Source organism: Parasteatoda tepidariorum, chromosome 6, assembly GCF_043381705.1.
Source record: "Parasteatoda tepidariorum isolate YZ-2023 chromosome 6, CAS_Ptep_4.0, whole genome shotgun sequence".
NCBI lineage: Eukaryota > Metazoa > Arthropoda > Arachnida > Araneae > Theridiidae > Parasteatoda > Parasteatoda tepidariorum.
In genome coordinates, this window is record NC_092209.1 from 88,951,412 (window position 1) to 88,975,300 (window position 23,889).

Sequence of the window (23,889 nt, forward strand, 5' to 3'; positions counted from 1 at the left end):
TATTGCAATAGTTGTCTAACTGTTAGAGGTGATCATACTCCCAATTAGAAATGTTCTTCTCTTAAAGACTAGTAGGGTATCGCTCAATTGCTGTGCTGGACAGGTGACCAGTTTTCTTATTTAGGGTACAGGTTGTGCCTATTCTTTTTTCACACGTAAAGGAAATTGAAATTTAAGTTATGTGTTAAGTTATGAATATTTGTATTTCGGTAAGTCTCAAAAATTGAGTTTTTACCAAAAATTTGTTTTAAAGCGAAACAAGTTTTCCACCACTATGTTTTCCCGTCAGAATTGCAACTGTGGAAGATCATTATTTTCATCGAGAAAAATATCATTTGTTCATAATAATTATTTTCTAAGTACTTTTTATGTACCGAGTGGTATTTGAGGGAGTGTAATCGTATAATCTCGATTCTTTAACCCTTTTTTTGCTATCATAGAAGCATGCTCCATTTTTAATTAATAGAATAAATTTTTTTAAATTAATAATTTAAAATAATAATTTTAAAAAAATTAGCATAAAAATCGATATTTTAATATGATTTCAAAATGGTCAGTACCCCTTCAATGTCTTTTCCTGCACGCCGTATTTTTCCTTTACTTCCTTAGTTATTACACCTAGAAGTTGCGTAATTGTTTGATAGCTGAAATTGTTAAATACCGATAAAAACAACTCTAATAACACTGAAGATAAAGTCTAATAACGAAAAGTTCTAATAACAGTAAGGATAGTCCCCCTCTTAAGATTTTTTGAAATTTAAAATCAAAAAATTATTTTCGACAGTACCTTAAAACCATTTAGAATAAAAGCGTCATGAACTAAGCAAAACTGTAGAATTTTTGTCGAATGTACACATTATTTGATATAAAAAAAACCGCATTAAGAAATACATCAAAATCACATAAACGAGCTATAAATTTAATAAGTATCGTTTTGGAGCACACAAGCTTGCTGCACTCTTTTCCAACTCATCAGAGCCGAACAAACTTTTACGTAGAGTGTGTGTGGCATCAACGCGATATGAAACCAGAATCTATCGTAATCGTCAGCGGAAAGAAAGAGGACCAGACGAAATTGCTAAATGACTCTGAAAACAAGCATGATCCAGTAATATTATTGGATATAAGTCCATCAAAAATGGCTTCGACAAAAAAACTAGCAATCTGTGCCACTGGAATTTTCGTTTGTTACTTTTACTATGGGATTCTACAGGAAAAAATGTGAGCATTATTTATTGTTTACATCGGGTCAACGCACCTGGCCAATCGGTGAAAGACTAGTTTGCCGGTATGGAACGAACACCTGGCAAATTGCAAATTTTTAAATGAATATTTATGGAGAATTACATTAAAAAAAAACTAGTTCTATTTTATTGTTTCGATGATTTAAAATTTATTTTTAATATTTCTCAAGAACATTGCATTTTCTTTTTAATGTTTTTATTTATTGTACTAGCAATAACATAACATTTAAAATCATGAATTTTACTATTTTTACAGAAAAATTGATTAAAAACTAGTTTATTTTATTATATATATGGTAAAAAAGTTCCTATAAATATTTCCTTTGACTATTTTCATTGATTGGTATACAGCAAAAAAATTTAATAAATGTACATTTGAAATAAATAAATAAATATATATATATATAGTTGGANATATATTTTACAAATATGTAATGAATATTACAACAATTTTTATAAAATAACACGCAGTGATAATTAATAAATGTTCATTTTTCATAGCTGTCACAAATTTATTATTTATCTTCAAACTATTTTCGTGCAAAAAACTAGTTTTCTTTTTTATTATATTTCGAAGATCTAAGCTTTCATGTTATTTTCTGTAACCATAGATATATTTTTATTAATTGGTATATGGCATAACAGTTAAAATCGTAAATTTTGTGACGGACGCAAATACATGTAGAAGGTATTTACCAATAAATTGCATTAAATATCTGTTTTATTATTGCAATGATTTAAAATTTCTTTTGATTCTTTCCTTTAACCATTTGAATTTTTTAATTGCTTTCATTGCTTAGTTTGCACCATAATACTTGAAATCGTGAATTTAGCTATTAAAAAAAAAGTACATAGTAAAATAAACAATTGTAAAAATTATTATAATAGTTAATGCAACAGTGTTTTAAGAAGAAACGCACAGTTATCTATACACATTCATTTTGCATAGCTGTCCCAAATTTATTTTTTATATTTATTTTCAATGTGAGCAATAATTTTATGTATTTAACTCATAACTATATTAACTTGATTTTACATGCAGTAACTTCTGTTAGAGCTTTTTTTCCCTAAACTTTGTGTTTACAAAATAAATTATATCTTTAAATTATATCTATCAAAATATTTTGGTAAAAAAAAAAGAACTGCAAGTATTGATCTTATATGAATATTTACATCAAATGTATATTAATGTATAGATTAAAATACTAAACAAAACACTTCTCATACATTGAGAAACCTTGATTATATATAAATGAATAGGATATTTTTTTATTGTAAATATTTAATTATTAGTTTAAAATGTTAAATATTATTGAATTGATTTATTAAATCTTTTTGATTATTAACTTTCAATTCCTTCTATAAAAATTTTTTTGAAGAATAATTCATTGCCTTATTTGTAATTTTTAAGATTCAAATGTTTATTATAAATTTTTCATTTCAGTATTTCATTATAATAAATTTTTAACTGTTCAAGAATTAATTAAATTAAAAAAAAACTTTATTTCTGCTGCTTGTTTTTTGTATTTGTAATTTCCTTTTCATCTGCAATTCTTACTGTTCAATTTAATCAATAAACTATTATACTGCTACATATTACTTAAAAAAGGTACATTTTTGCCTAAAGTGTCTTGTTTTAAAAAGTCCTTTTAGTGTTTATACTCATCAGAAAAAGAAAAAAAAAAATGTTTTGGAAAATGTTACTCTTACATAGTGAAATAAAATTCTAGAATGTATAATTTCTCTTCAGAACATTTAACATATTTAAATGAAATAGTTTATGGTCAGCAGAGCAAATGTGGTATTCATAAGTAGTTGCTTTAATTAAGTTTAAGACTTTCCATTTAAAAATCTTTTTAAAACTTTAATGATGTGTTTAAGGAAAATAAAAATTACAATCATCTAGTTTATGACCTTTTCAAAACTAAAATTTCTGTATGGATTGTTTTGCTACATATTATTCATTCCTTTTATAATAATTTTTCCTAAATACAATTAAGATCTTTGTAATGTAAACCTCGAAACACGAAAGCTTGTATTACGTAAAATTTTGTGTTATATAGATAATTTCACATACATTAAGTTTGCCTAATAAATATCATAATATATGTCTACAACAGTTCAATATTTAAATTTTTAAAATAGCTTTTAGATGCAAATTTATTTTAATATATAAAAAGATGCACTTCAATATTTCCTAATTATTAAAAAAAAAAAAAAAAAAAAAAAAAAAAAAAAAAAAAACAGGAGCATTAGAATTTACAACAAAAATATTTATGTATAAATTTTTGTTTGTGTCAGAAATTGTAATCTTTTATCAAATAATTTTGTTTTGCAACCTTAACAGTTAATCTTTTTCAAATAATTTTGTTTTCTCACTCAGTTAGCAGCATTACAGTTAACAGCAAATGATTTTGTTTTGCTACCTGTTAACAATTAATATTTCAGCAAATATGTTTGTTTTGCTACCCCTTAACAGTTGCACAGTTCCAGAAAGTTCTTCAATGTGATATTTATTGTTTAATGTGGTTTATAAAGAAATGCAGTTTATAGAATTGCATTATACAGATCTGATAATTACCTTTCCATTGTTTGGTAGATATTGAAAACATAGTTTCTTTACCCCTTTTTTTTGTTATTTACGTTTAATTTATTATCAAGCAAACTTAATTAATTAATTAATGAGGATAACATATAATTAATCCAACTAAAAATATCACTGTAAATGTTAAATTTAATACCTAATAAAATGTCAGGATTAATTGAGTAATTTTGCTACATTTTATTTCACAAGTTTTTATGACTAAATATTTAAATTGTGGCCTACAACTTTAACACCTTTTGTTACAGTTTTTATTGTCTCTTATTATGTAAAACAACCTATTTTGCAATATTTTTGTATTTCTCATTCAATAATGTATGTGTGGAAAAATATGTTCTATTTTTGTATGCTTAAAAAATATGAAGCTATGAAAAAAAATTGAATATTCTATTGAGGGATCATTACTTTTTAAGTGGAATTCCTTATTTTTATTTTATTTATTTCTGTATTAGTTTCCATTTACAAGTTTACTCTTCGAAGAAAAAATAGATGCAGACAAATTTCTACTGAAATTTTCCAATTGAAATGAAAATGATTTTGTGATTGTAATTTTTATTTTATTTCTATCTATAGGATTATATTGTTTTATTAGTTTTAAGTATTTTATTTATTTATTTTAGTAATTTAACAGTGTGTAATATTTATATAATATCTTTAAATTTTGTTTTAGAACCAGAAGTACTTACGGCGATGGAGAAAAATTCACCTTTACACCGACTCTTGTTTTTATACAATGTATTGTCAATGCACTATTTGCTAAAATTAGTACGTATAATAATTGTTAGTTTTGTTTTTGTTATTATCTAGATTATTGGTATTGTTAAAAACAAAATTTTTTTTTTAGTGTTGCATACCTTTATGAAGCAAGGAGAAGATAATACAAAACAAATCTATTATGCTGCTTGTGGAATGTCATATTTAGGTGGCATGGTTACTAGTAATATGGCATTAGAACATGTCAATTATCCAACTCAAGTAAACACATTTTATCAATTAATTGAACAAAGCTATTATTAATTTAAAAGGATTTTTTTGTATTTATCTGCCTCATTCTTTTCAATATATTTTTAACTGCAATAATAAATATGTTTTAATTTGTAATGATTGATGTTTGAAGAAAAAAGTTTAAACATGATAAAACATAGTTTCTTTTGTATATATTAGTTTTTTAAAGTTCCATTAGAATTGTTTTTAATTTATATTTAAATAATTGAAAACATCTAGTGCAAATAAGTTTAAAAAAACATATTAATATATTAAATAAATATTAAAATCAACTTCATATCCATACTAATATCTGTTTACATTCTGTTGTACCTGTTTATCACTTTTTGTCTGTGTTAACTTAATATAATTGATAGTAATTCAACACTGTCTTTTAAAAAGGCATAAGTATGAGAAAAAAATAATTTTATTTTATTTAAATTTATCTTTTTGCTTATTTATTTCAATTCTGTTTTATTAAATCTCCAATGTACAAAACTATAAAAACTTTCTTTAAAAACTTTAAAAAAGAAAATGGCTTTTAAGTTTAGAAGTGAAAGTATTTATAAATACAGACTGAAAAACTATTTATTTGGTTTTAAGAAACGTTTTTTGAAGTTAAAACTTTCACAATCCTGTTTATCTGTGTTAACTTTGTATAATTGTTTTATCCTCAAACATTGTCTTTTAAAAATGTATAACCATGAGAAGAAAAAAATTAACAAATTTTTTTATTTAAATTTATCTTATTGTATTGAAAATTTTATTTCAATTCTGGTTTTTTTCTTTCTAAATCTCCAATGTACAGAACTTTAAAACTTCCCTTTCCCTTCAGTTTAAAAAACTGACTTCTGAGTTTAGAATTGAAAGTATTCATAAATAGAGACTAAATAATTATTTATTTGGTTTTAAAAAGTATTTCTTGAAATGAAAACTTTAATAGTCCTGTTTGTCTGTGATAATTTTGTATTATTGTTTCTGTTCCAACATTGTCTTTTAAAAATGGATATGCATGAGAAAAAAATTAATAATAATTTTTATTTAAGTTTATCTTATTGTTATTGCAAATTCTGTTTTATTAAGCCTCCAATGTACAGATCTTCCCGTTCCTTTCTACTGAAAAAACTGCCTTTTAAGTCTAGAATTGAAAGTACTCAAATACAGATTAAAAAATTATTTATTTAATTTTAAAAATTTCATGAAATTTTATAACATTTCTTGAATTAAAAACTTTCATAATCCTGTTTGTCTTTGTTAACTTTGTATAATTGTTTATTGTCAAACATTGCCTTTTAAAACTGTATAAGCATGAGAAAACAAAATTAACAATCTTTTTTTTTTAAAATTTATATTATTGCGATTGTAAATTTTAGTTCAATTCTGTTTTATTAAACCTCCAACGTACCGAACTTTAAAAATTTCCCTTTCCCTTCGATTAAAAAGAACTGGCTTTTAAGTTCAGAATTGAAAATACAGTAGGGAACCGATTATCCGGAACGATCGGGACCATCACTATTCCGGATAACTGATTTTTCCGGATTTCTGAATCGCTACAAAAAGCCGTTTTTTTATTGTTAAACCCAACTAAAAAATAAAAATTTTTGGAAGCAATCTTAAAAACAAGAAAAAACGATGAAGTAATACACTAATGATTATTTCCAAAATGATGGTAAGGTGAACATCTTTCAAAAAAGAAAGAAAAATCCTAAAATCTTATGAGGAAAAAAAAAAATTTTTTTTAAATGGCGGGAAAATTTATCGAATTTCGTTCCGGTTTTTTGGTTTTCCGGTTTTCTGATTTCCGGATAACGGGTTCTGTACTGTAGTAATAAATACAGACTAAACTATTATTTAGTTGGTTTTGAAAAAACATTTCTTGAAGTAAAAACTTTCATTATCTCATTTGTCTGTGATAACTATGTATAATTGCTTTTTGTTGTTTCTAACTGGTTTTAATTTTATGTATCTTTTTTTTTTTGTATTCTAACTTACAGATAAATTTTTAGTATACCTTAATTGCATTTTTAGGTTGTTGGCAAATCATGTAAACCTATACCTGTGATGATTATGGGTGTTCTGATTGGTAAAAAGAAATACACCCTTCAGAAGTATCTCTTTGTGTTTATGATTGTTGTTGGTATCTGCATCTTCATGTACAAAGACAAACCATCATCTGCTGATGTTGCAGAGAGCTCGCTTTTAGGAATAGGAGAAATGTTGCTGGTTTGTTACTTACTATTGTGTGTTTGCAAATTTATTGCCTATTAGTGTTAATTTTACCATTATTGATAAAACCAATTTAACTATTGATTATACATGGAATTTGGTATTGCAACTTTTGTTGTGAGACTAAATAAAAGGCAAAATTTTAATATATTGGCTGTCAAACGGTCAATATAGTGTCCAGTGCTTGAAATGAACGCATCTGTAAGTCTTCTAAAATTAAAACCTGACTTTGGGGATAATCCTTAGTGGTCCTTCGGAGCAGTTAGTCTGAAAGTAGCATATTTTATCGGAATTTTAAACATTGCATATTTTTTTAAATCTAACTTTGATGTATATAATTTTTAATATAATGGCCTAATTATTATAAATATTCAATCAAATTATTAAAACATAATAAATTTTTGATTTATATTTATCTGCATTTTTTAATTTGTTTGCAAAAATCTGAATATTGTGTTTACATTATAAAATTATATAAAAATTAATTATTAAAATTATAGTGTAAAATTATTTTTAGTAATAAATTTTTAAAGTAATTTTTAACAGAGAATTGTGAACAGACCAGTTGAAGTTTGTCTTGGCTAGTTAAACTGTTTAGTTAAAGGTCATTTGGACCAGCAACTAAATTTTTTTAGTTTTTACCTCTGCTGCCAATATTTATATCTGTCATTCCTCGTCAGATTGACTGGGATTTTTAATTGTGAGAGGCTTGTCTATAATTGACAAGTAACAAAGGTCAAAAGGTTTCAGGTAACAAATGCACACGAAATATACTCAAGAGAGTTTTAAAACATTACGTTGTGAGCCAAATGGTTTCAAAACACACCAAAAATAATAAACCAGAAGTATAGGCAGTTGTGGGGAGAGCAGATGTCAACCATGTCAAGCTTCATCTATGAAAAGGTATCCCACCATAGAATCGAGTTAACATATCTTATATACTAGTGAATTGGAATTGTATTTTTGTAGTGGTAGATACACCACAGCAATAAAGAGCTTGTAGCGCTCCCTAATGTGGAAAACATCCATACCTACACCTTAAACAGAAAAAAAAAAGAATATGTGTTATATATTCAGTTAAATGTTAAAATAACATTAATTTTTGTAAAAATAAAAATTTTAATGAAATGTAGTGTGTAAGGTCTTAGTATTTGTGTAGTATGTAAGGTTCAAGTGTAATTAAAATGATTTCTATTGGTTTTAGATTGCATCTTTGATATTGGATGGATTTACAGGTGCTATCCAAGATAGGATGAGAGCCGAATATCAACCAAAATCATGTCACATGATGTACAGCATGAATATGTGGTCTGTTCTTATACTAGGCATAGGTAAGGACCATTATAAAGTGCTCAAAACTTGCAGCAGAACACAAGTGTTTGATTATAAATGTAGTTTATATTAACCCTTTAACTCTGAGTTAGAAATTAAAGATATTTTATCATGCTGCATAGCTTTTTTAAAAAGTGGTTATTCTCGATTTTTGTTTTCTAAAAGCCCTTAGAGGTGCTTTTTCATTGGGTGTATTTAAGAAATGCTTTATTTTCCTTTTTCAAAAATGCGATTATTTTTTTTTCGTTACCATGTCGATTTTCGCCGGGTGTTATGCAAAAGCGTGCTTTTCTCATTGTTCAATGTTGTTACAGTTCATATCGACCTACTGTGGGTTCATAGCGTGTGAAAGGGGTTACATGTTTGATTAAATGTTGTTGAAGTCCGCATGTGCGTCTACTAAGTTCAGTTCTGTGAAATTCTAGCACTTTCATGTGCAACTCTGCTGCTTTTTGCTCGATGTTTTCGATTTCAGACTTCATTTTTCACCCTCATTTTTTAAACCGAAAAATCTCTTGATCTTTTTATAGTGGCTAATATAATCAAGAAAAAGAGTTCTTTGTCAGAAAGTAGTTATTTTACATTTTGTTAATAAATATAGTGCTTAAAAATATTTTTTGAGTGCTTACTTTTTGTTTAAAATTTGGGTAGGTACCCTGCTTATGTTGATTATTGTTTGCAATTTTAATTTTAAAGACTGTTTCAAAACATTTGTTATGCTGTATCTGTTACTTGATTTGAAACATTAAGTCATTCTGCACATTAAGTCAATCGGGTAACAAAGTTCTCCATGTTCCCATAACAAATCATACCTCTGGGGGTACTTATCCATTAGTTTCCTTGTCTTCTGGATTGGTTCAAACTTACAAGGCTGCGGAGTTGAACATTAGTAGTCGTAAGCCCAAAATTGGGTCGCCTGTTCAAGGACGGTTATTAAAAAAAACATTTAATTTTTATATTTTAAAGTGACAAAAAAAGTTTTGATACTTTATTCTTGATTTAATAAACTTAATGTTCACTACTTTGTATGCAAAAAGAATTTGAACATAAAAAGTCTGAAAGTCATTTGATTAGAAATTTAAATACTAACAAATTTCTGATTACAATTATCAAAGTGAATATTTTTTCACTTCTATTAAGAGAAAATTTCTTTAAAAGTCCTGATGTTGACAGCATTGCATTTATAAACATTTGTTTTTAAAAAAAATAATGTATAATGAAAATAAAATTTTATTAAAATTATATTTACTTTTGTTTTTTAAAAAATAACATTCACAAAGGCACTTATTGGGTGACAAATTATAGTCTTTTTCACATTCTAAGGCAGAATTAGTATTTTAATTAAACTTTATTTACATATTATTGTGTATTTCTTTTAGCATATGTAAATCCACACTATTTACAACTACATATTTAATTTTAGTTGTTTTAGTGACCAGTGAAATTTGGAGTTTTCTTGCATTTGTGGAGAAATATCCTTACATCATTTTTAACATGCTCAATTTTTCATTGATGAGTGCTATTGGTCAGGTGTGTATATCAACATTTTAGTGTAGTCCCCTTTCTTCTGGGTATGAATTGAACCTTTCATTTTTTGCTATGAAACAGTGTTTACTTGTATAAACCTAAGGAACATTTTAGAGATCATTAAAAAATTTTCTATTAAAAGAACTTCTTTTTCCACATATAGAAGATATTTATAATGCAAACATTAAAATGTTAGGCTTTGCATTTTATATTTCTTAATCTGATATACTTGAAGGACTAGTAAAATATTTCAGTATTTTATCATGGACCAATAAGATTTTCAACCATTGGCATAATTGTGACACTTGTTTGTTTCGGATCATTCACATTCTCTCTGAAATGAAAAAAAATCTTTATTGTATTTGATATTGAATAAATATCATCTTTACAGTAACATTATTTGCAGACCGATGGATGAGAAACAACGTTAGAGATCATTTTACATATGGACATTTAAATATTTATAGAAAGAAAAAATTTGAGCATTAAAACTAATAACAGATTTATCAATTTTGGTTTGTATAACTTTTGAAACTCCTAAAAAATTATTAAACAAATAATTTTAAAGGTTTTATTTCTATTGTTTAGTTTATCTTGATGACAGAAATTTCTAAGCTGCGATTTTCATTGTTTATTCCCATAAAAGTTAATTCGGTTTTTGCGTTAGTTAGATTTTTTACTAGATACTTTTCTTTTCTTTACTTTTAGATCTAAACAAAAAAAACTTTCTTCAAATCTACTTTTTATATTTTTTTTGACTAACTTATGAAACTATTTAAATATATACCTTTTAAATTCGTCAATGTCATTAAATTACTTAATCTTATTAGGTAACTAAACTTGAAACATTGTCACTCTCTAACTTATTATTAACAATTATTTTTATTATATTTCCTTAATTTATTCTAAATATAATAGAATAATTTCCTCGTTTAACTTTTATTTCTATATAGTGGTCTTGTTGATTTTCTGACTTTTTCTTTGACAAGCATATAAAAACACTTATACCTTCTAAAATTATTTATTTTAATCCTTCATTAAATTTAAAGCACTCTTTAACTAATATTTTTACTCATAGAATGCAAATCAAAAATAGCTCTGTTTATTATATTTTCTTAATTTATTTCATTAAATTTATTGTAGCTGAAAATAAGTATTACCAAATAAATTTCTTTTGTTCTTGTGTAAGCTTAGTAAAATGTTTTTTAAAAAACTTTTATTGCTTATGGAGTCTTTGATTTGGTGCTTTTTTAATCCTCTACTTTTATTGCATTATTTATTTGCCACTTTTATTGCATAAATCTTCGACAACTTAACTGAAATCAACGTCACTTAACAACTAATTATTTGATTCTTAGACTTAAAGATTCAAAACTAGTAAAGTTAACAAAAATTTCCACCTTACGTACATTGCATTCTAGTTGTTTGTCTGCAGTCTTTTTTTTTTTTTAGTGGTATAATTGATTGGTTTCTTTTAAATTTCTTAATATTATTCAATTATTTAACTCAACAGTTAGATAAATAAATTGAAATTGAGTAGAACCTCCAAGTATATGAAAGAAATGATTATAAATTAATATTTATATGAAAGGTAACAAATGATTATTAACAGTATTATTTCATGTTATATAAACTAATATTTATATTATCCTTATAGATATTTCTATTTCTGGTTGTAAGTGACTTTGGACCACTCGTTTGCTCCATCATAACTACCACCAGAAAGTTTTTCACAGTTTTAGGTTCTGTATTTTTCTTTGGGAACACTTTAATTGGTCGTCAGTGGCTCGGAACCCTCCTAGTCTTTGCAGGTAAGTAATAGATACAGTCACATCGCTACAACAAAAAATTCGATTAACACGAATTTTTAAATATCGTGAGGAAAAAAACTTGATTATGTATTTTTTATGTTAATAATAGTAAAACTAAAACTTTCATTAACCTATAAATTTTTTTGGAGACCCTTAATCTTAGCAATCTTTAAATTAAGGGTGTTTGAGACCCAAGTTTAGCAAAATATTTTATTTTCACTAAAAATTATTTTTCCTAGTTTCTGAAAATTTTAAAATGTTTTATTGAATAATTTTGAATCTCTAAAATCTTAAATAATTTCACGAAATATCTCTTGAAGCCTTCATTAGAGATTCCTATGTTTTTGAAGAAGTTTCCTTAATCATGCATCTCTTAAGAAAGAGAAATGTAAGGATTGTAATGAACTTGCTAATTTTGTGAAAGTAAAATAATTGATACTTACCAGGATGTAGTTATAATTAACAATAGTGCTGGTGATTGTAAAAAATTAGAAATATTAAAAGCATGTAAAAGGGGCATATTAGAAAAGAAAGATGCAAAGATAAGTAGCTGTTTTTAGAAGTAAATTCATCGTATACAATTTTTTAATTTGTCATGACTATTTGACAATCAGGAGATGAGTTCTCCTGAATTTATGTTTGGAAATTATCCAAATTTTTATTTCTTTTCCAAATTTTTTTTTTTTTTTTTAATATTCATGACTTTCTTCTGACGCCATTTATTTTTCTTTTCCCAGGATTTCTTTATTCTTCTTCAAATGTTTATAATGCCTTTTTCTTAAATTTTTAGTTATTTTTCTCCAGTTTCTTTTTAATTTATTATTTTTTTTTTGCCTGACTTTTATATATATTTAATAGATTCCTTATTTTTTCAGGATTGACATTAGATAGTCTGTATGGGAAACAAGGTCCACCAAAGAAGGCTTAACTTTATGCACTCCGATACTTACAGGGAAGTTTTTTTTGTAAAAAATTTTTAAAAAAAGATATAGAATTACAAATCTTTATTTTACTGTGATATGATTTGTAATACAAACTATATTTATTATTGGATCTGTGGAAGCTAAAAGAAAGCTATCCCATCTAATAAGACTGTTGGCAAAACTTTATTTAAAAAAAGAAATCTTATTTTCTGTATTAAAATTTAAGTTTTTAGAAAATATTTATAATATTTATTAGACCTGATATAATTTTATCGTGATTGTAATCAGGTAACTGTCATCAGCTAATGGACAAGTATTTTAACAGGATTTTGTTGCATATTTTACTATTTCAATAAGAAAAAGTCTGAAAATGTAATTAAACCATGCATTTAGAGAGAAAAACCTTCAAATATAATAAATTTCATCTATATGTTACCTACAAACTCAAATTAGTTTTAATGTTTTTAAAATATCGCACGCCGGCAAGAAAAGTGATACAAGTAAAAGAACAGCATTTGAGAAAAATAAACTTAAATAAAACTATAAAACTTATTCTGAAATAGCACAATCTAGAGATGACACTTTTTGAGCTTGATGGGGCACTTCATAACCTCAAAATTGCCATTTTTTGACTTGTGCCACTTTTCTTGCCAGGGTGTGATTAATTTTTGTGTAACAAAAACATTATTCAAAGAATATTTTTTTTCTTTTAAAGTTATATTTAAAGGTATACTGCCAACAAGGATAAGAAAAAAAATCCAGAAATTTTACGAAATAATATAAATTTAATGATAATTGTTGCATAATGTACTAAATATTTTACACGTATGGAATTTAGAGATTTTTATAGTCATGAAAATAGGAAAGCTGCAATATTTTCCAGTTACGATTGACATCAAACATATTTGAAATGTTATGTATTATGTTTACTTTAAATTTGAATATTATTAGGCAGAAAAGATTTTTTAAATTAACTAAGAGAGTACTGAAATAAATTCTACAAATGAGATTCACTTTATGTATCAGTAATACTTATTTAAATATTCAAGCAATAATCAGGACAAAAATTCTATTTCAATAGGGAATTTTCTAAAATGTTTAGAAACTGGCAAAATCCAGTAGAGTTGGCAGTTGTGCACATTGTATAGCTATAATAAAAAAAAAAAAGGAATCTTTTCTTCCAAACATGAACACCTTGAAATTCTTTGTGAAATCTAATTCATAAAATTCTCATTGATTTCGCACACATTAAGATTTTTGATTACAATCTTCATAATCATTTTGTATTTATATTTCATAATCATATTATTTATATTCTTTCGTTTCCCAGTAAATGAACTCTTGAAATCTGTGAATCTTTTCTATAAAGCTTTTGAACTAACTTTTTTTAAAATTAATATTAAAAATAATTTCTTTTTACTGGTAGTGTCTTTCAACAGTTTTGCATAACTGTGATATGCACAAATTTTGCAAATCAGCCATTAAAAATATAATTTATGTTTTAAGGAGAAGAACCAATTATGGTTTAAATTATAATTTTTCTAGGATATGAAATGAGCATGTTAAAAAAAAAGTTATCAATTTATTTCAATACTGAATTAAATATTTCTTACTATAGTTTCTCTTGCAAAACAAAATGTAACTTACAATCATATTGTTAATAATTGAAAAGCTTGATGGAAGATGATACACCTTAAAAAAAACTTATTTCTTGTCCAAAGATCTTATTTATTATTTTGTCGACAATAAGTTAACTATCTAGTTAGCACGAGAACTCTTCCAGTGTTGGGTGAATCATTAGGAGGTTTGTGTTATTTGTTAAATTCTTCCCCATAGAAACTAGTTATACTTTAGTTTCCATAATTAATGGTTAACACTTAACAGGGGTGATTGTGATACAAATTGAAAATTTTATGCGTAAAAACTCTATACAATATCAATTTATACACTATTCATAATATGGTTAATCACGATATTGGATGTTAAAAATGCAAAAATATTAATCTCGATGTACGATTTTTAAATTAGGTAGATATTAAAATTACGTGAATATGAATCTCGATATTGGAGGTTCCGGCATAGTGTCAAACATTAAAAACTATGAAAATCCGACAAACCAAAAATTATAATTGCAGAGGAGTCTAGTTTGAAAAAATCTTGTTAATGGGAATCAGCGAAGGCTTCAAAATATAAATTCTAGATTGTAAACGAATGAAGTTTTAATTCTTACTTTAAATTTGAAATTGCAGTGAAATTTTAGTCTGATTATAAGTTCAGATTCGTGCAAATCGGCAAATCAGTGATGCAGAACTCTACGAAAAAATCACATGCCTTGCTACTAGATTCTAGACCTGGATGGATAATACGAAAAACCCAAAATACAAACACCCCCGACTTAAATATATAAAATTTGTTCGCACTGATACGTGTACTTTCATATTATTAATAACTCAGAAAAGCTGTAGTAATCCTCTGTATATTCAAATAGCAATAGGTTAAGAAGTTTTTTTCGAATTAATTTCTTCTTCCAATTTATTGCAGATATTTACAAGTAATATAATTTCATCATTATGATTACAATTATTTTGTAACAAATAAATTTTATGTTAATTAATACACATTTTATGTTGCATTATTGATTCAAAATGTTCCATACAATGCTTACATAAATCTACTTGGAGAAGTCAAGATACATTCCCTTTAAAAATAAACCTTGTATTGTTGACCATATTTTAAGAAATGCTATGCTAATAATATCAATACTCTTTTTTAAAAAAATTGTTTAGAACTTTCACTTTTTGAAATAGATCGAGTTATTAAAAATTCTTCCTAAATTTGCCCTGTTTACAACCTCAGATTTTCAGTCCAAAAGAGCTCTTGTGATGGGCTTGACAGTAGAATGGTTCTCTGTTGTAAAATAGAGAAACAAGAGTGGGTACGAAAGCAGTTAAAATGAGTGGTTCGCAAGTTCACGATTCAGAAATCAAATCAAACCAGAAAGAACACCATTTACTCAAATGATCTTTATCCATTCAGCTTTTCAATTGTAATTAGATTTATGAGTAATTGAATACATGTAATTCAACTATTTTGAAATATTGTTTCATAACAGATTTTAATTGAATATATATTTATAATAATATTTTGAATGTTCTTTGTTGTTACCATTAAATATATATTTTTTCTTCAAAATTTTTAATCTGTTTCTTAATGATAAAAGTGTATTATAAATGTACACATTTGATTTAGTGCAAATAATTTTTATATTTTAGTGCACAGACTTTTCATTCGTTACTAACAGCATCGAATTGCTCAATTTATTTGAGAGCATATTCTTAATTTAATACGAAGTTTAATTATGTGAAATTATTCAGTTGTTCATTGGTTGCAACCTATTGAGGAACACATTAAGGGAATATGCATTTATTGACGATTTGTTCAAGGGGCATTCCATATCAGTTATTACATAGCAAATTTTTCTTAGAATTTATATGGGTGTGAAAAGTTTTATTTTTTATGACGCTTTATAGTTAGTTATTATAATAAATTTTTTTTAAAGCTTATATCAAGTTTTGAAAAATTATTGTAAATTAAAATTGACTTTTTAAAAGACAATTTGAAGCTGTTTTCTTGGTGAAATTCAATAGTTAAGTTACAAAAGCATTTTAAAGTTAATGGGTTTGATGTGGAATAAACCCTTTATACAATGAGATGTAAAGATTATCTTATTAAACATATATTCTTAAACAGTCTCTCTTGTTTGTTCATTTATATGCAACAGAATACAGGTTACCACTCAATTATGAAAATCCATACCATATCTTACCAATGCAATTTCTTATTATGTGTAATGTCGAATATTAGATTTTGTGAGCAAAAATATATTATGGAATGAGAATGGAAACAGGGAAAAGTTTCTATAAAAAGAGGAATTAAATAATTCTAACATTTATCACAATTGTTTTATAGAACTCTAATCTTAATAACTGCCAATTCTAAGAATGGCTCTTTTCCAGGTTTTTCGTAAATTTTTTTAACTTTCCCTGTTTCTTAGAGTTGTGACAATTCCAGGTTTTTTCTGACCTGTGGAATAATAGTGGTAAGTCTAATTTCATTATGAAATCCTAACTTTTTGTTTTAGTCAAATCTTAACTTCCTGCACTTTTTGAAACCCACTACATTAAACTACAAACATCAAACCAAAATTCAATTTTTATTTTTGTCAACATTATTAAACTTAAACTGCAGAAGTAATTATATGGGCCATCGGCAAATTTTAAGAGCTTAAGTTTATACAATTCTTAGTGATTGTAAGTTCAAGTTTCATTCAGGGTGTGTAGCCAAATTATTCAAAAAAAAAATAAGCACCTTTTAAGCACTCAAAAAATTTTTTTAAGCACAGGGTTTGGAATGTTTTTGATAATTGACGGTTTTATTTTTTTTATTGTCAAAAAAAAAAAAAAAAAAAAAAGGAAAAAAAAAAAANAAAAAAAAAAAAAAAAAAATTGACATTGTTTTTGACTATTGTCAAAAATCATGAAATTTTAAATCATGTAAAACAAATGACGTTTTCATAGGTTGAAATAGATTGGGGTTGAATTCATTGTAAAAACGTTGAATAGAACAATGTGAACTGTGTCTTTTTGTATAATTCATGGCAAAAATAAACATGGTTAAGGAAAAATGTAATTTTGAAAAAGGGAAAATTAAAGCACTTTTTAAAAGCACCTTTAAAACGCACCCTGTCATTACTAATTATAGAATTTTTAATGTTTTTTCTGTACCCATCAAGGTAAAATTAAAAATTTGGACTTTCGTTGTAATTTAATCAAAATGTGAAGTAATTGTTAAGGCATCAATAGAAACAGTCCTGTGCATCTCAGTCCAATTATCAAAAATTGTCACATCAATTTTAAATAATTATAATTATCAGGCTGTTGAGAAAAAAACAGATTTAAACACAGTAGGAAGTAAAGTTTTGACATGGTTTGAACAGCAAAAATAGGATCAAACTCATCAAACAAAAAAAAAGGGGGCTTTATCTAGCATAAACTGTTTTATACCCACCTCTTAGTATGTGTTCTTTAAGGTCATAAATATATAAAAAGTATTGCAACATATGAAAAATTTATATCTTATTCACTCTTGTTTGTTCTCATTAAATTCAAATGAAAAAAAAAAAGCTAAATGCAGTGAAACCTCGGTTCAGTGGATATTCTTAGGACTGAAAAAATTGTCCGTTAATGGGAAGGATACCTTAAAAACGAAGTTGGTTTCAAGGATATTTATTTCAACTTTAAAAAATATTTTTTCTATACAAAAAAGGATGTATGAAAAAATTAGTTATAAATACATAATTCTAGATGTAGATACAGATAAATGAATATAATTTTCCTATAAGTTAGATATTCAAGTTAGTTATATGATACCGAATAGGAGAGTTTTGGTCCTTTCAATTATTAAGTTAACACCCCCTAACACCCATACCCTCCAACTGCTACGGAATTTCCGTAGTTTCAGAAATCTTCTTTTCAGACGGTAGCAAAATTAAAGTCTTAATATTTAAAAAAATTTAATTTTAGCGTAACTTGTCCACTATTACTTATAAAAGTGCAGGCCATATGGCTAGATTCTTAAGTTCTGATAAAAGTTTTATGAGAGATCCATTTGCTTTAAAAATTTCTACTTTGGTTCGCTACCACTAGAAAGAATTATTTTCAAAATCTTCATAAGTTGGAGGGTATGTAACACCTATCACTTGATAAGAAACTTGGTTAACACCTCCTTGAAAGTAAACCTCCCAAGATGCACAGAAAAAAAAAACAATGCATACCTGTAAGGCATGAGAATCCCTGGAGTTGATTATTTACAATTGATCATTTAACAAGTGCCTGAATATTTCGTTGATATGAACAACTCAGATATTTTTTTTTAACCCCTGCTGTGTTAAATAGTCTTAAAATTGATAAGAAAATGAAAGGGATTTTCAGTGGGGGAAAAAGCATTTAAGTTGCCCAGATGAAAAGATGCCACTGTTCAAATTGTTTAACTAGATCAGTATCATTTTCTCTCCTCTCTTTGCAAAGATAAGGAAAGGTGACAGGCGAAAGATCAATTCTTTTGTAGTGAAATAGCTTGACAATATTTTTAGTTATGGATAAAGCAATAATATATGTGCTTTAAAAACGGCGAAAAGGTTTTTTCCTTGCAAGTTAAAGCAGAAAAAGTTTTTTTCCATTTTAGAAAAAGTAGTGTCCAGTTTGTAAAGAGAAAATAACGTTTCAGAGCAAATACAGGGTATCTGCTAAATTTTAGATTTTCAAATCCATGACTTTTCATGACTAATACCAAGAATTTTTCATGGCATAACAAATTTGACTCTTTTCTCCGACAAAAACACAACAATAATTTTAAAAAAGCATTATATTAACATTAATCGAAATGATAGGTATAAACAAAACTGTTATGCTCATCATCTTCATTACTCATTCTTTACTGTTTTTTAAATTTAAAATCTATAAATATAGATTTTAAATTTAAAAAACAGAGTAAAGAAAGAGTTGAATAAAATAGCTGAAAAAAATACAAAAGCAAATATTTTTTGTTCTTTTTCTCTGCAGAATTATATTCTAGATACTTTTCTTCTTCATCCGAAAAGAAAACAAATACTCCTGATTTTTCTGATCTCATTTCCGAATAAATTAAAATTCGCCAATGACTGGCTTGCTGCAGTTAGAATTTTAAATTGATGAAAATAACAAAAATTTTAAAATCGCAGAAGATAATTTGCTCTAAAAATGTTTTTTCTTTCATTATTTGAAAGAAAACCATAACTTTTAAAGAACATGATAAAAACATTTTATATTTTAATAAAATATGACTGTGAGTGGGGATTTTGTTACAAATTCAGATATTCGGAACACCAAAAGATTAGAGGGGGTCATTCCATTTTAAAAATTATAATTTTTGGTGACCTAAATCCATGACTCCTTTTTTAAATACCGAAATTCATGACTTTCCAGGTGCATGAATACCCTACAAATAAAACTGTTCGCTTTGCACAGAATGTACATAATGGTTTATTTGTAGAAGATTCGCGGGGATTCGAATTTAGTCTTGACTCCATGTAAATATATATGGTAGGTTAATGTTATAATAATGCATAGTAATATTGTAATACAGTGACCTCTCACTTATGCACCACCTTTTTTATGCACCTTTTTCATTTATGCGACGATTTTTACAGGTCCCAGTACATAAGGTATGAAAATAATGGTAAACATTCTTCGTTTATGCGTCGCTCTAAAAATAAATTTTTCAATTATGCGCCGAAATTCTAGGCTAGCATTTTAATTTTTTTATCTTTTAAATATTTTTTTTCTCTTTCTAAAATAAAATGTTTTAAATTGAAAATGAGGCTAATAAGCAATCCTTGTTACAGATAAAAAGAAATATATGTTGTTATATCCCATTGAATTTTCTTCCCCCTGTGACCTTTTCATTATTGCTGTTTCTGGAAAGACATTCTTTCTAGAATTTTGAATAGTGTGTCTTATCTGTTGCACCAACAACAATGAAAGCCCATTCATCTTTAAGAAAATGACCATTCCTCTTGTCCAGGGGTCAGTTTTACTCCCATGCTGTTTTGTAGAAAAAGAAGACACCTGGAATACGAAAGATGAAAGAGACCGCAATCACTTACTTGCAGTCAGATAGACATCATGAGTAAATAAGAGGAGGTTCAACTTATTGAGAAGCATATTATGACGTTTAGTACTTTTCTTAAAATTTATCATGTGATGTTTCACCCTCTCCCATAAAACTCAAATTTTTTGATGATAGTGACGAGGATGATAAAGTTCCTCCAAATCACACAGCAATATTAGAAGCTTTAGACACTATTCGTGACTATTTACAATTTAATTTTGCTTCTGAAACTCCCCCTTATCACATTTATATGAACTGAAAAAAAAACTGTTTTTGAAATACGTCGTCAAAAACAAATGCAAACATGTATTATGATTTTTTTGTAAGAAAATAATTTGTCTTAAGCTATGATAATTTTTTTCTTTGTATAATTATAGTAAATACCAAAACAGTATAAATATTAACATTTTATCTTTAGAAACATATTTATTCATATTGTCACTGCAATTTACTTTGCATTATAGAATTTTGAAATTTTTCACTTATGCGCTTTTTTTTGGCCCCTTACACAGGTGCATAAGTGAGAGTTCACTGTAATAATCACTCAAAGGGCCGGAAGCACCAGGATGATGAACAGAAAGGTACACAAGTTTTCAACCAGATAGATTATTATTATTTTTAATATGTTAGGGTTTTGAAGATTTTTGAGCTGCATAAATTTAATTAATTTTTACTCTTGTTAGTTTATCTGCAGTGATTTCACCCACCTTGGACATACACATAAAAGAAAAAGGCGATCATTGCAATAATTTTATTTCAAATAAACAGTATCAACCAATAACCAGATTCATCTTATTTACATTATACAGCCTGGCGGTCAATACAGTCAAATTCTTCTCAAAAGAACGACATGTTGAGAAAAAGAAAGAAAAAAAAATGCTAAAGCCTGAGACTCGTCCAATGCATAGCTATAAAATTATACAGCACATCATAAGGAGAAAAAAAGAAAACCCATGTATCAAGACCAAAGCAGGAGTGTTTAAAAACTAATTTGCTTACTGTACCAAATTTACAATTTAAATAAAATTTTAAGTATGCATCATTAAAAATTACAAAATTTTCATAAGAAAAATACTGCAAGTGAAAAATCTTTTTCCAATAACAATGCTGCCACCAGCATATCAGATAAATTTTCAAAAATCACATACACAAATTTCTTGAACACTCTTAAAAAAATTCTGATGTGTTTACAGGAATTACACAACAGAGTCTAAGAAAATCTCTTACTAGATAAAATTTATTAAAACTAGTATTTAAGAATGATATGTCAGATTACCTTTTTATAAAGTTAACAAAAATTATTACAATACAGTTGTATATACTTATCTTTTCTTTGATTTATATATTACTTAAAAAAAAAATTATTTTTACTCTAATTAAAGCAATCTTTCTTTAAAAAGTATCAACTACTGCCTGTAAGTTACCAACTAAACAAATTACCAAATAACTTACACACACAAGTATGCAAGTTAAGTCGAGATATTAAATTAAGAAATCTAATTTTTATAAGCTAATTAATCAAATTTTTTTTATAAGCAATTAAAAAAAAATTAAGAGAACAGAACTACGCCAATTGGCAGAAATGAAGTATATAAAAAATATGTATAATGAAAAAAAAGCTAAAAAGAAAATCTCAAATTGAGGCAGAAAACACTACAACTAGTGGGTGATTTGAATTTAATTTTAACTGTGGAACTGTCTAAATTAATATCACTAAAGGAAAAAAAAAAAAAAAAAAACAAAAAAAAANAAAAAAAAAAAAAACAATCACAACCATTATCTAATGAAAAAAAAAAAATGTGATATGGAACTAAAGCCAGTAAAAAATTCACAATTTTCTTAAGATTTTAATTTGCAGAGATCCTAATTTTTAGGAGAAATAATTGTCGTCTAAATAGTATGTTTCTTATGTAGATATATTACTGTTAACATAATTGTGAGCAAATAATTTAAATCTGGTAAAACCCATATACTGATGTAAAATAATTAACACATTATTGCATATTAATTATCCGACAGCCAAACACAAACTTTTTTTTTGAGCCGTATAGTAAGCTAAAGATGGATATAAAAATCAATATTGTAAGCATCATTTAAAAAAAGGCAAGCCAAAAATATCAAAGTTTGAAATTATAAGTTTTGATAGCCTTGAAATTCTTAATATTTGAATAGAGTGATTCATAATTACAATTCAGTAATAATTTCTTTCTCCCCAAATTTAATCCACAAAGGAAGAGGTAATACTAATCGATTAAAACATAATATAAACACCATTCGGAAAAAAAGATTGAGCCAAAATCTGGCTAAAACAAACCAGACATACAAAATATATTTACAAACATATACATTTAAAAACTTGAAGTTTTAATAAATTGGCAATATTCACTGAAATCTGTTTTATGAGAAAACTTTTTATAAAACAGTAAATATATATTTTCTAAACGAAATCCAGAATTATTTTCTAAGATATCAAGCCTACAAATTAAGCAACATAACAGCAATTTTAGCTGTTGGAAACAAATTTAAAAAAAAAAAAAAAAAAACAGAAGGAAAAAATAATTTCTAAAACAAAATGAATACTCGAACTTTAAGATATAAACATATTCCATCTGTGCATAATGGCTTAGCTAATCTAAATTTTATTTACTAGGAGTAAAAAAATTTTTTTTTCTTCTTTAATTAAATATTTAAACAGAAATTCAGGTAAAATTTACAAAGGACATTTTGTTTTCATGTTGTACACAAAATGTAGCTAAGACAGTAAAGAAAAAAAAAAATTGCCAGATTATCACATTCATCAAAATATAGATAGTAAATTTTAAAATAAAACTTTTTTCTGGGATATATTCTCAATATAGGCGGAACCAGCCACTAACACAATAAAATAAAGATCTTCTTTGGTATTTTTATCAACTTAGAAGATTAAAATATTTTATCCATAAATTTTATCATAACATACAAGTAGACCTGCACTTATAAAAAGTAGATCATAACACAGGAATGCCAAACAGTAATTCTCCATAAGCTACAAAAAATTATATGTTTTATTGAAATAGACGCCAAAGCAACGAGACCATTACTAAAATTAGCACTTTACTTTGCAAGTTACTTTTTGCATCTTTCTTTTTTTAAATATTGTTCACAAATTGTTAATCAAAGCAATTTTTTACACTACAACAAAAAATTTAAAGTAATGAAGTTTCCAAGAAATTACTTAAAAATAAGATTTTATAAGCCATTTTAAATTAAGCATTTACGACACAAGAAGTCAAAATTTTAAGCTTTTTAATTGAGAAAGGAATTTAATCCCTGAATTCAATAACTAAGAAAAATAAGTAAAAAAAGTAAATAAAAAAGTTAGTTTTAAAGAGAATATTTTAATTATTTTTGAAGGAAAATTCAATTTAATAGTACCAAGTCCAAGAAAGAAAATAAAACTAGATAAAAAAAAATGAAAATACACCAATTTTTTATGCTCTATAATTAATATAAAAAACAAAATAGATGAAAGAAAAATATGAATTTCACTAACC

The 23,889-nt window shown here is 26.1% G+C and overlaps 1 protein-coding gene across 3 annotated transcripts; it reads left to right on the forward strand.

The window, feature by feature from the left end:
• The first annotated feature begins 966 nt into the window (after positions 1-966).
• On the forward strand, positions 967-16,401 carry LOC107442068 (solute carrier family 35 member B1). 3 transcript variants are annotated; one of them, XR_006226154.2, is made up of 9 exons: positions 969-1,221; positions 4,517-4,611; positions 4,691-4,821; positions 6,859-7,053; positions 8,261-8,387; positions 9,812-9,918; positions 11,573-11,726; positions 12,602-15,584; positions 15,618-16,401. XR_006226154.2 is itself a non-coding variant. In XM_016055535.3 (8 exons), exons 1-8 carry the CDS (start codon positions 1,200-1,202, stop codon positions 12,652-12,654), a joined length of 951 nt encoding a protein of 316 aa, XP_015911021.1. In that variant the 5' UTR covers positions 967-1,199; the 3' UTR covers positions 12,655-16,401. The 3 variants fall into 3 exon arrangements, 2 of the variants coding, with proteins under 2 accessions (XP_015911021.1, XP_015911020.1); XM_016055535.3 differs by having other exon boundaries at positions 967-1,288; positions 12,602-16,401; XM_016055534.3 differs by having other exon boundaries at positions 12,602-16,401.
• The last annotated feature ends 7,488 nt before the right edge of the window (positions 16,402-23,889 follow it).

What these genes read in the sequence shown, in the direction of transcription:
- LOC107442068 (XM_016055534.3), top strand. Translation starts at nt 1,022, where the DNA reads ATGAAACCAGAATCTATCGTAATCGTCAGCGGAAAGAAAGAGGACCAG. An exon ending in TGCACTATTTGCTAAAATTA is followed by an intron (nt 4,612 to 4,690) that starts GTACGTATAATA and finishes TTTTTTTTTTAG; the next exon opens with TGTTGCATACCTTTATGAAG. An exon ending in GAATAGGAGAAATGTTGCTG is followed by an intron (nt 7,054 to 8,260) that starts GTTTGTTACTTA and finishes TATTGGTTTTAG; the next exon opens with ATTGCATCTTTGATATTGGA.